The sequence below is a fragment of the Sinocyclocheilus anshuiensis genome, unplaced genomic scaffold (assembly GCF_001515605.1).
Source record: "Sinocyclocheilus anshuiensis isolate Anshui unplaced genomic scaffold, SAMN03320099.WGS_v1.1 scaffold1880, whole genome shotgun sequence".
Taxonomy (NCBI): Eukaryota; Metazoa; Chordata; class Actinopteri; order Cypriniformes; family Cyprinidae; genus Sinocyclocheilus; species Sinocyclocheilus anshuiensis.
In genome coordinates this window covers 554,165-567,527 of record NW_015555852.1, presented here as the reverse complement: position 1 = coordinate 567,527, position 13,363 = coordinate 554,165, and the positions used below count along the sequence as shown (strand labels likewise).

The following is a 13,363-nucleotide window of genomic DNA, read 5'->3' as shown; positions in this document are numbered from 1 at the left end:
TTGATCCAAATGAAACGTGTGCTAAGTGAGTGAACATCAAAGATCACACAACAGAAGTGTGCGCTCTCTCTCCCTCTCTCTCTCCCTACCGTCAAGTAACTTGTGCATTGTTTTACTTGTTTTTGCTTATCAGCTCGCGCACATCAGCTATACAGTCAATACTGAATGTTTAACATTATATTCATTGCATACATATACTTCGTAGACATCCTTAATCTCTAATAACTTCATTCTGCTGTCTGTTGTTCTGTTGTCGGTGTTTCATTGTCTGAATATGGCACTTAACACATGCTGTGTGGTATCGGCGTTTGGTATCAGGGCATTTTAACGAGTACGAGTACAGGAGCTCAGTATCGGGCCCGGTACCGATACCAGTATCGGTATCGGTGCATCCTTAGTTTCTGGCATGTCTGCTCAGAAAAGCTGAAAAGAAAACACTCAGCCAGTTTTTTATGGGTTGTCTGAGTCTAAAACTGTGTCATCCAGCGAGCTGTTTCAATTTATGTAGATAGCTATCTATTAGAATAAGACCACCTCTGAGCCATATACAGAGTCCAAGGCAGCAATTCATGTGTCTTGTGTTGACACACCCCATGGGGAAGAGGGGTGGGGTGAGCAGTAACTCATTATCATTTAAAGAGACATGCACCAAAATGAGTCGCTGTGAACAGAGCTGTTTTTAACAAGGTAAAAAGGGTTTTGTTTTTTACACAAGAAATTTTAAGCAGAGTATGTTACAGACATTTCATGAAGACCATAAAGAATCATACCAACTTGTGGAAAATGGGCATCCGATGTCCCCTTTAAAATAACTTTTTACCTCCATACATTTTTAAAATGTTATTCATTCCTGTGATGACAGCTGAATTTTCAGCAGTCATTACTTTTCAGTGTCACACGATCCTTCAGAAATCTTTCTAATATGCTCATTTGGTGCTCAAGAAACATTTTGTATTATTTTAAAAAAACAGTTGTGCTACTTTACTTGCGCTTTCTAGTTCAAAAGAACAGCATTTGTTTGAAATAGAATTCTTTTGTAAAATTATAAATGTGTTTTCTTTTAGTTTGACCCCAAACTTTTGAACAATAGTGTAAGTTTCAGCTCTACGTCTTTAGTACTTGATAGTGCTCAGTCCGAATTTTTCAAATATGTTTGGCTTCGAAAATACAGAGCATCTAAAAATGTCTGTTTGTATGTGTAATTAAATTAGTCTGGCAATCCACTGACCCTGTTGGGTCATTTATTGTGGTTTTGTGTAGGCCTATCTAGAATTAATTGAGTAACTGCAACATGCCTTCTATGGTAGACCACATTATCTTTTTTTTTTTTTTTGAGATTTCTTATCTTTTAGCTCCAGTCTGTTTGATCAGGCACAAAAATGCGATGATTAAAGTCACAGTCACTCTTCCTCTGTGTTTTAGTGTTGCTGCTTGCTTGTTATAGCACAGCGTGACTTTGGTATGGCTGTAGACTCCCTCAAGTGATATAATGACAAATTGTTTCCAAAGCACAGTACTGGCATGTTGCATTTTAACAACTTTTGCATCTGCATGCATCAGTCTACAAAATGCTTCATGTGCATTAAAGGGTTAGTTCACCCAAAAATGAAAAATCTGTCATTAATTACTCACCCTCGTGTCGTTTCAAACCCGTAAGACCTTCATTCATCTTCGGAACACAAATTAATATATTTTTGATGGAATCTGAGAGCTGTCTGACCCTGCATAGACAGCAACACAACTGAAATGTTCCCAAGTCCAGAAACGTAGCAAGGAGATCTGTAAAATAATCCATGTGACATCAGTGGTTCATCCGCAATTATACGAAGCTACGAGAATACTTTTTGTGCGAAAAAGAAAAAGATAAAAAAATAAGTTTGAAACGACATGAGGGTGAGTAATTAATGACAGAATTTTCATTTTTGGGTGAACTATCCCTTTAAGACAAGGTACTTTCCATTACTGGTTAAACCGTTATGAAGTATCATAATATTAAGCATATAATGTCCGGACTGAAAATAATATACAAGGTCCCTCACGAGTCACATCATGCACGTCTTTAATAAAAAAATTAAAAATTAAAAAAAAGGGGTGGGAATGCAGAAATACTGTTTGACAGATGCTCAGCGAGCATGTTCTGTGTAACAGGAAATTATGCTTAGGGTTTGGGGACTATGATAAGAGTGCACTGCACGCCTATCTGTCATTCAGAAAGCATGCTTAACAGTTATCTTGGTCATTGTAACGCAATTCTTGTCTAGTTAAGATGCACATTTTCAGGTAACTACATCACAAGTAATTTCAATGGGTAGGATAACATCAGAGAAACACATTGCTGATTACAAAAACTTTTTCTTAAGAAAAAACTGGCATCTAGATGAGTGTTGAATCATTTACACAACAGAGAAACAATGTCTGAAACATTATGAGATATTTGTGGCAGAATTCTGTGAAATTTCAGCCACACATATAATAACCAACATAGGTGCTTATTTTAAACAACTGTACAACTTAAGAACTGTATATTTACGTAGAGAACAGCAGAGAAGGATGCTTTATATAGCTTGTAAATTACATCACTTTTCTGTAAATCATTCCATATATGGACTTATGTAGATAGGCATGTATATGAAATGTTTAACATCAAAACTTTTGCTTAAAAATATTAATTAAAATCTTTAAGAATTGTATTTATCTATAAGGTAAGGTGTTTATTAGAAATGCTCTAGCTGGTTATAACTTTTTTTTTAATTTCTACCCGTTTTAATCGGCATTTATGGCCATGAGGTGTGGTAAATGATTAAAAAATGTAATAAATAATAAAGTAGCTTCACAGATAAAATGAGGTCATAAAAGTTCATGTATAGCACAATACTTAAAAAAGATGGAAGAAAATGAGGAAAAAATGCTCTTAAAATTGTTTTTAGATGGAAATATTACATCACATGAACATATCACATTGTTGGAGACTGCTGTGACTGCTTGTCATGTGAACTACTTATGCCCACTGTAAAAATACACAATAAAATTAGAAAAAGTGAGCAAAGTTGTGACATTAATTAATACAAAAAGTATGAATTTATAGTTTAGAATGAGCAAACTAAAACAGGTGCCATTCAGACTCCCTCTGGACTAACAGGCTGACAAACTTAGGCTAGGATAACAAAGTTCAATACTTTCAGTTAAATCACAAACGTTACTAGTAAACAAATACATTTACTAACTGTTTACACTGTAAGAATACTTCCGTTACTCACTTTAGCCGTGTACAAGTGTTTCCGCCGCGCACCTGAGTTGTAGGTTTCTCCGCAGGCATTCTGTCATTTCTGAATGTCCAACCGCAAAACTGAATTGAAAAATATGAGTGCAAACCAAATCACTCCACACGTTTTATCACCCTGACAAAGTAATACACAAATGCACTACTCTGAGCGTGTTTGGTCAGGGCAAAGTCGAGTTGAGTCGCAGCTTCCCTCCGCTCCGTGGAGTTGTGGTGTCTGCGCGCACTGTCACAGTGACACTCACGCGCCGTGAGAAAAAGAGACCCACGTCTGATTGGTTTCCGCGGTTTGATTATTCGAGCTATGCAAAGTACATTAAACACGATGTTTCCCTCCCTACAAGACCATTGTGGGTGGTAACTTCTTCATCATGCTGTCATACTGTCAATGCAGTTACAATAAAAGTTCAAATGGATTAGCCAGCACACTATCATAAATAACTAAATAAATAAAAAATAAATAATTTAAATAAATAAAATAAAAATTGGCTATGTTAGTTTGGCCTAAATAGTTACTATGGTAGACCAATTTTTAGGTGAATATGATGTGAGAATAAATATTTATTTTTTACTTATTTAGTTATTCTTTTGAGATAATCGTGCAGATAATCTTGTTTTATATTGACATAAGAAGTAATATTTTTTTATCTGATATGACGTTTAGGCTACAGTAAAACATGACTGCATTTTTACAAATCTAAAGTTATCCGAGGAATTTAGTTCGAATCTTTTCGTTTGTATGCTATTTTCATCGTTAGTAAGCCCGCTTTGAAGTCACGCAGACAGACAATGGCTGATGTAACCGTACGTGAAGATAAGGAAGTGAGGGACCTGATGGGTACCGTGAGGTTGTGTGGTTTCTCACGTACCGCCGAAACATCCTGCTTCACCTCAGGGCCACATGAAGATAAATGTATGTAATCAGCAAACCAGAGGCTGAGGTCCACCCACCAAGGACTTAATTAAAGCACGCATGCAGCACACACTGCAATGACATTTCTTAATGTTTTGGACCTAATACATAAGCCCAAGACTTTTTTGTGGCCCTTCAGTAAATCAAATCACAGCCTTCATTCTCACCTGTTACTACAGGCTACAGCCTTGTTTATGCATGCAGAAAGCCCTCGGCACAAATATAGACAGTTACCTCAGAGTGCCAGACACAATCGGTGTGAAAATGAAAGGTTATTTTAGTAGTAGGAGGAAGTTCTTGAGTACAGCTGTGTAAATAGACCTTTTATTGCTGGCTCACTTCTTTCTTTCTACAAGACAAGGGGTAGTTTAGATGATTTGTTTTTTTCCATTTCTGATTCTTCCCATAAGTGCTATGCATGACTTCCAGGAAAGGTTGTATTCCAAAAAAAAAAGGAGGAAAGAAAGAAAGAAAACACAGAAAGAAGTTCAGATTACCATCCATGCTTGTGTGCCCTTGGAATAACCTACATACTATGAGGTTAATTTAAAAGTGGTGTGTGCTATTGAGCTCTAACTTGTGCCTGTACACTAAAGCATCTTGGATTTAAAGTCCCCCTGTAGTGAAAATCAAGTTTTTTATGTTGTTTATTTGTCTATGTGGTGTTTTTAATATGCTTTTAGACAAACCATGTGCCAATCCATTAATCAACACCATTGCTGAGTATTTTCTCCTTAAAGGGGTCATATGATGCTGCTAAAAAAAACATTATTTGGTGTATTTGGTGTATAATATTTCCACATAGTGACGTAGATATGTGGGGGCGTGTTAGAACGAGCCGTTTCAGGTAGGCGTGGCTGACTCTTAACTTTTATAAAGAATATCTCTTTGGATTTGAGACTTTAGTCTTTGCAACTTTACAGATCTTCTTTATGCACCAAGAGTTTGTAACACTCCAAAGAGAAAGGAAAAATTGAAATCGCATCATATGACCCCTTTAAAACTAGTTTCCCAAAGGCAGTCACAGAAATGCGGTTTGAAACAGCCCTCGGTTTGCTACGTCACAATCCAATAACCAATCACGTCAAGGGATTGATTCCTATCACTAGCACTTCACACGCGTATGCTCGCGGGCGCGAATTGGAATCACAAACGGCTGTATTCGAGTCTTCATCAAGGCATTTTAGGACACAACATCGTCAAGTAAGTAACTTTAACGAATGTTACAGTATTCACTGTAGTTGTCCGCTAGTAAAAACATAGTTTTATCAGTCATTATCCGTGTATGCCATTGTTTTGCGTTTACTACAGTTCAGTGGATCAGGAGGCACTGGCTGGTGTGACTGATTGGAGGCGGGGCTAATTTGCATATTCATAGATCAGCGTATAGTAAATGAGGCAAGGGTGTAGAGTTACATTCAAGCTATTTTAAGGCATGAGAAAAACATTTTCACAAGAAAAAACATTTAAATATGTCATTTTGATGATCAAAGATAAGTTTTAAGGGATCAAATATTTTACTACGGGGGACTTTAAAATTTTGGATCTAGAAGGACAAACCTGCTCAAGCCTACCAGAAATGTGCTGAATTTATGTACCGTAAAAGTAATTGTTTACAGGTGCCAGGAATGACCCCAAGGACCAAGAAGAGATCAATATATCAATATATCAGTGTTTAAATAAACATGAATGATATAGGGAAGAAAATAGATTGAAAGGTGTTACAACCAGTGTTCATTTAGTATTATTAACTATTCTAGTATTTATTAATTATTTAAATTTGCTTTTATTTTTATATTTTGTTTTATTTTAATTTGATTAGTTTTTGTTTTATATTTAGGTTTAATTCATTTTTTTATTTCAGTTTTAATAATTTAAACTTATTATATTTCAGTTAGTTGCCAAAACACATTGCTAATTCTCTTTTTTTTTTTTTAAGTTGAAGCTTTTCCACCTAATAATATTTTATGATTTTAATCATTTTAGTTTCAGTTTTAGTTTACAATAACACTGGTTACAAAAAACATTGATAAAACCATAGCACAAACCCATTCACAAATAAAGTCAACACATTATACCGATTTAAAAATATCAGACTGTATTTGTGCACACAAATATTGTTCTCACAAAACCTTGCTAGCAGGAAACCTTACTTTATTTTTTTTTTTCAAATTCCTCTCCTTGATATGTCGTACAGTGCTTTAGGAATCTTTCTTTGTGAAAAAGTATTTGTAGCGTCAAAAAGGCATTCCAGGATTTATACAAATACGAATTAAGTACAGCAAGATATGACGTGATTTGGTTCAAATCAAACTCTTCATATCAAACTCTATTATTAGGTCACAACCTACATCTCACAAGAAGATCCAAACAAAAATACTCCTTGTCACTACTGACCTTTTCTAGGTAATTCAATGTCAGTGCCAATGACATTTCCACATATAAACAAACCGATGCACCAGAGGATTCTCAAACAAAATCTATCATTTAAAACACGACAGAGCTCTCTGTAACTTAAATGGAATAAATTATAGTTTTGCAACAAACATGACTTGCCCTTGACATAAAATTCACTTTGAACTACTGTGATTAGCGGCATAAATTTGCTGCAACCCACTTGATCCCTTCAAAGATGTCTCGAATTAGCAAATTAGCCACAAAACAAACATATTAAAAAAAGCAGTGCATTGAAGACAGCATAGCAAGTTTATCAATTGTGCTTTTGGCTTTTCCTTTTCCATGTAAGGCTTCGGTTTTGTGTGCGGAGGCTTATCTTTGACAGACGTACAGTATATAATGGGAGAGGTACAATGCATGATTTAACCATGAGCTGACAGTGCGGATGGATTGTAGTCATCTTATTTCACATTTCATATCAGTAAATACACATTCAGCCTTTTTTATTTGTGCTTTTACACCCATAAGACAAACTCAATCTGAATCAGCAAGCTTCCAGAACCCAGCTGGCTTTATGTGTCAAATAAGGATTAGTAGTGCCTAGACAAAAAAAACTGAAATGCTGAAAAATATCCTGTAACACAGAAAACAAGCAGCCAAGCATTTCATTTGTGCTGATATTTCAAAAAAAAAAAAAAAAAAAACTCTTGCAGCATTTTCAGTGATGGAAGATCAGCTGGAATGAGCATCGAGAAAAAAAAACATGTCTTGCCAAACAGCTTCATTACAAATTACATATTAGATTCAAAATTAGCTTTCGTTTAGTGTATAAAAACAAAAAATCATTGAGTTGAAAAAAATGAAAATTAAAAAAATGAAAATTTGCTGAAAATTTAATTACCTTCAGGATAGCCAAGATGTAGATAAGTTTGTTTCTTCATCAGAACAGATTTGGAGAAATTTAGCATTACATCACTTGTTCACCAATGGATCCTCTGCAGTGAATGGGTGCTGTCAGAATGAGAGTCCAAACAGCTGATAAAAACATTGCAAAAATCCACAGGTAATCATCCAGTCCATCAATTAACCCCTTGTGAAGTGAAAAAAAAAAATCCAGATTTGTAAGAAACAAATCCTTTTTTGTAAGCAACACATCCATTCTGATGGCACCCATTCACTGCAGAGGATCCATTGGTGAGCAAGTGATGTAATGCAATTTCTCCAAATCGGTTTCGATGAAGAAAAAAAAACCTCATCTACATCTTGGATGGCCTGAGGGTGAATAAATTGTCAGCATACTTTCATTTTTGGGTGAACTACTATTCCTCTGATGTCTTTTTTTATTAGAAAAAATCCTAAATAAATCAAACGAGACAGATTTGAGCTTATTCAGGCTAATGAAAACACCATTTTTGTGGGCGAAACCTGTTGTGGTATCACTCTTTGGAATAAATACTGATAATCTAAGACCAATACTGGCATAGAGAGGTCATCCTTATGAGAAAACTAGAAAACAAGGCATCTTTCAAAGGCAATCGTATTCTGAGATACACATTTTCGTTGCTCGGTTGGCACAATACACTTTAAATAGTGTTCTTAAAGGAAGTTGCTGGCTCATGATCCCACCGACTTCCCACTTCTCTTCAAAAGCACTGCTGTTCAGAGAAGCTTAGCAGGATCTGGCCTGTTTCTGCAGCCATATAGGATTTTGGGAAAACACTGGACGAAGTCGATCAAGCTTCCCCCGTTTGCAGCTAAGACCTCTAGGAAATTTGTAGCATCTTGGGAGTAGCAAGGAAGGCGAACCGAGGTAAAGCTGAAGCTGCCAATACAGCCGTTCAAGAAGATTCTCAGGTCTCAAAATACTTATAGATGGCCGTCACGTAGGTCATGACACTCTGCCAGTCGGGTCTTTCTGTGTGCACCATTTCACCAATGTCCTGTCAGACAGAGAGAATGAGTCAGATGGGGGAAGGCAAGAGGAAGTGGTCAGAAAAAATGATGTTTGTGTCAACCTATGTGGCGTTGTGTGCCGTTACACAAGTATCTTGCCACAGCTTGTTAAGCAAAGAGCAAACAACACAACTGTTATAGCAAGACTAGCAGTCACGGTTTTACTGCAAAACAGCTTTATGAAAGCATTAAATTAATAACAGGTGCTGAATTAAATACTGCTGCTTCTTTTCAAGACAGGGAACATATTTTCTCCATTGAAACTGCTAAATAATTTGATATTACTACTACACTGTCTATTTAAGTAATACAAACTTAATTGGTTCAGACTTTGTATGTGTTGCCCTTTTTACCATGACATGTTGAAACCCAAAAAAGACAAAACAACAAATGCTTATCTTAGATGATTTTATCAGATAATATTTATAATATTTGTAATGAAAATACGTTTATATTAAACTCACCAGTGTCGATTTAATTCCCACACTTTCTGCTGCCTGGAAAGCCAAAGTGAAATTCCGCCTCTGCAAAACACAAGCCAGAAGAACTGATGTCAATAAATGAATTGAATTATTAGGAATTATATGCAAGTCTTCTCTAAAATATATATATATCTTTTTGTTGTGCTAATTGATATTCGAGAAAGGAACATATGTTACCCTGGACCACGAAACCAGTCATAAAGTTTTGAAATTGAGATTTATACATGAATAAATAAGCTTTCCATTGATGTATGGTTTGTTAGGATAGGACAATATTTGGCCGAGATACAACTATTTGAAAATCAAAATCCAAATACTGAGAAAATTGGCTTTAAAGTTGTCCAAATGAAGTTCTTAGCAATGCATATTACTAATCAAAAATTACGTTTGGATATATTTACGGTAGGAAATTTACAAAATATCTTCATGGAACATGATCTTTATTTAATATCCTAATGATTTTTGGCATAAAAGAAAAATCGATCATTTTGACCCATACACAATGTTTATTTTGGCTATTGCTACAAATATACCCCAGCGACTTAAGACTGGTTTTGTGGTCCAGGGTCACATATAGGGTGAATTCAGGTAAACTGGACCAAATTTTCAGTCAAATTCAAAAGCTGTCCAATTTACCTGAATTCACCCTGTTCGTGTCTTATGCGTGTAAGCGTACAGACCTTGTCCTGGCTGTTGAGCTCGTGGTAAGGGATATGTGCCGGCAGATAGGTGTGAAGAATGGCACAGAAAGCGAGCCCATCATTCCAGCTGCTGCTGAAGTTGGTGATGTCAATGTTCTGCGTGTTTGCGGAGGGAGGAGAAAAAAAGATCAATAATTACAATTTCAGTAGATGAACTGAGGGAATTGGGTGGGTGATTCAGGGGACTGATGAAGCAGTGAATCTTTCGGTGTCCCTGTGACATTATGGGTGTAGTTAAGAGCCACAGCTGTAAATCTTGACAGAAATAATGTCTTTTTTCAATGTTTACACAAACGTTGGAAACATTGCTTTTCATACAATTAAGCATGCTATCTTATTTAGAGACACTTAAAGCGTATGTTGACAAAAAACCTTATCTTGCTACATACGTTACATTACACGCAAGCATTACATTGTTTGTTTAGTAAATATTTTGCCTATTTAGTGCTTTCAGCCAAAGATAAGGTCATTTTACTGAGCATGAACACGTGATACAATATTTAGCTTAATTCTGCTCATAATCAGCAGTGAATACGTGAAAATAAATGTCAAATTCTGTGTAGACTTGCATACATAAAATGCACTATTTCTGGGTCAGTTTGTAAGTAACAATAGTTTCAAAAATAACATGTTTACAATACCTAGACCTTGATGGATGAGATGTATTCTAGGTACACTGTTGCACACCAACTATTTTCTCACGCATTGTCACAAATTGAACTTTAATGCTGTTCTGAGAGCAGTGTTCACCTACTTATTCATATGACACTGACAGTCTCGCCTTGTGCTGAAGTGTTTGTTCAACAGCCTTGCTTATCTGTATCAACATACTTCACACATGCTTCAATCCATACATGGAAGTAGTCATCTGACTCACTGGGGGCCATTTATGGTGTTGTTGTGACCAGGAAAGAGGCTCTGCGTTCATTAATGCCATTAGCGTTTGCTCAACTAATGCCCTCCTCAGATCTACAGCTCTCACGTGTTGCATTTGCACATATAGACTACTATTCAAAAGTTTGTGGTTGGTAAGACTTTTTTTTAAAGAAATTAATGTTTATTCAGCAAGGAGGCATTATAAAAGTGACAGTAAAGACTTTACACTGTTACAAAAAAATAGGCTCTGCGTTCATTAATGCCATTAGCGTTTGCTCAACTAATGCCCTCCTCAGATCTACAGCTCTCACGTGTTGCATTTGCACATATAGACTACTATTCAAAAGTTTGTGGTTGGTAAGACTTTTTTTTTAAGAAATTAATGTTTATTCAGCAAGGAGGCATTATAAAAGTGACAGTAAAGACTTTACACTGTTACAAAAAAAATATATATTTCAAATTAATGCTGTTCTTTTGAACTTTCTGCTAAAGAATCCTGGAAAAAAGTATCATATAAAGCAATAAGCCCCAAGAAGCCGTGGTTTACAGTGAATTTACCGAGCAACACACAGAAGTAAACAAAGGTGTATGTTTGTAGTGTAATTTACAACAGCTTCGAACACGGCTCAACCAATCAGAATCAAGGACCGGAACTATCCGTTTTATAAGTTGTTTTTAACACTGATAATAATAAGAGATGTTTCTTAAGCACCAAATCAGCATATTAGAATGATTTCTGAAGGATCACGTGACACTGAAGACTGGAGTAATGATGCTGAAAATTCAGCAGAAATAAGTTAAATTTTAAAATATATTCAATTAGAAAAGAGTTATTTTAAATTATAATATTTCACAGTATTACGGTTTTCACAGTATTTTTTATCAAAAAAAATGCAGCCTTCATGAATATAAGAGTCTTCTTTACCGATCCCAAATTTTTGAGAGGTAATGTAGGTGCAATTACGGTAAAGCACCTAGCAAGCGTCATTAAAAATCATCATTACGTTTCTATAAATTGGCAGAGCTTTGTGGCAACCCACAGAGAGTGGAGTGGAAGGAAGTGATGAGCTCATCAGAGTGGGCCACAGCAGCAGGGGATGGAGAGGCAGGAACAGACCCAGGTCTGTGGAGCACCAACGTGGTCTCACACTGATAATGATGCCCTGTTTCTTGTCAAGAGATCTGTGCTAGCATACTGACCACTGACTATGGTAGTGCTTTCCGTAGTAAGTGTCCCCAAAAAGTATTAGGATACTTTAAGATGAATGAATGTCATTGTAATTATGTAACAAAATATCAATCCAAGTGGCCAAAGTTTTGAAAAAAACAAAAAACAGCACAAACCATAAAAGTCAGTTTGTTAACATTAGTTGTATTAGGTATCATGACAATGACCACAATGAACTGTACCTTTACCACATTTATCAATCACATTAATTTTCATTTAAAAGCTACTCTTGTTTATGAATAATTTATGTTGGATCATTAGAAATTAAGGTTAATTTATACAACCTGTTAAATTTAAAAATTGCCGAGTCAATAAGACATTTTTATAAAGAATATAATTTTATTCAGCAAAGACACAAATGTTTTTACTATCACTTTCGATCTATTAAAAGCAATAAGCCCCAAGAAGCCGTGGTTTACAGTGAATTTATAACAGTTAAGGGGCGACGCGAAGCGGAGTTTATTACGGGGCTTATTGCTTTTATAAAACGGTTATTCCATATACGTATTAAGGTTTCACAGAATAAAACAGAGCAAATAAAGTGTAATGATATAAATAAAAACAGTATTCTTCCACCAAACAATGTAGTTCCCCAGAAACAGTTGTGGTTCCAACAAAGTGGTTGCCGAGCAACACACAGAAGTAAACAAAGGTGTATGTTTGTAGTGTAATTTACAACAGCTTCGAACACGGCTCAACCAATCAGAATCAAGGACTGGAACTATCCGTTTTATAATTTTATTTAAAATGTCCTTGCTGAATCTATTATGTCACCAAAAAAATTCTATTCAAAATAAATACTAGTCTTTTGAACTTTCTATTCATAAAGCATTCTGAAATGTACATTTCCACAAAAATAAACAGCAACCTTTTTTCAACATTGATAATAATAAGAAATATTTCTTGAGCACTGAATCAGCATATTAGAATGATTTCTGATGGATCATGTGACACTGAAGACTGGAGTAATGGCTGCTGAAAATTCAGCTTTGCATCACAGGAATAAATTACATTTTAAAACATATTTTTTTAAATTGTAATAAATATTTCACAATATTGCCATTTTATTATATTTTTATCAAATAAATGCATCAAATGCATGAGAATCTTCTTACATTTTCATTGACACCGCTGATACTTCATGCATATAATGATGTTAACAAATTAAACCTAAATTGTTACCAAAGAAGTCTGTTACATTATACAATCATATATTAGACAAAATGGCCATGAAACCAAACAAAAAAAGAAAGATAAAAATTCAGACACTTTCTGGTTGTCAAATACAAGCAATGATCTGCACCTCTAGTTATTTTCGTGAACACCTGTGTGAACTTGAGAGGAACTGACTTAATAAATAAAGTAGGACCGGGAACATGTAGTGAGGAAGTTAAAAAGGTCAATTTTGTTTTCAATTTAACTGTAAATTCCTTAAATAGCATTAAAGGTCGTTTCATTCTTCACTAGCCAGTTACATCCACAACCCAACCCTCCCTTACAATTCAGTGTACAAACTTCTGCCATGTTGTTTGA

The 13,363-nt window shown here is 35.4% G+C and overlaps 2 protein-coding genes across 3 annotated transcripts in view; both read right to left on the bottom strand.

Moving 5' to 3' along the window:
* The window catches only part of LOC107675636 (adenosine receptor A2a-like), a 17,384-nt gene extending 13,896 nt beyond the window's left edge, over positions 1–3,488 (bottom strand). For both annotated transcript variants that reach the window (XM_016470046.1, XM_016470045.1), the window contains exon 1: positions 3,258–3,488. The gene's annotated coding sequence lies outside the window, so the exon portion shown is untranslated. The remainder of the gene's footprint in view (positions 1–3,257) is intronic.
* A 4,396-nt stretch (positions 3,489–7,884) lies between these two features.
* Positions 7,885–13,363, bottom strand: part of LOC107675626 (cytospin-A-like) — a 29,839-nt gene continuing 24,360 nt past the window's right edge. The window contains exons 16-18 of the mRNA XM_016470025.1: positions 9,706–9,822; positions 9,008–9,067; positions 7,885–8,530 (exon numbers count right to left, since the gene is read on the bottom strand). Coding sequence (XP_016325511.1) covers positions 8,441–8,530; positions 9,008–9,067; positions 9,706–9,822 — 267 coding nt within the window. The 3' untranslated portion in view covers positions 7,885–8,440. The remainder of the gene's footprint in view (positions 8,531–9,007; positions 9,068–9,705; positions 9,823–13,363) is intronic.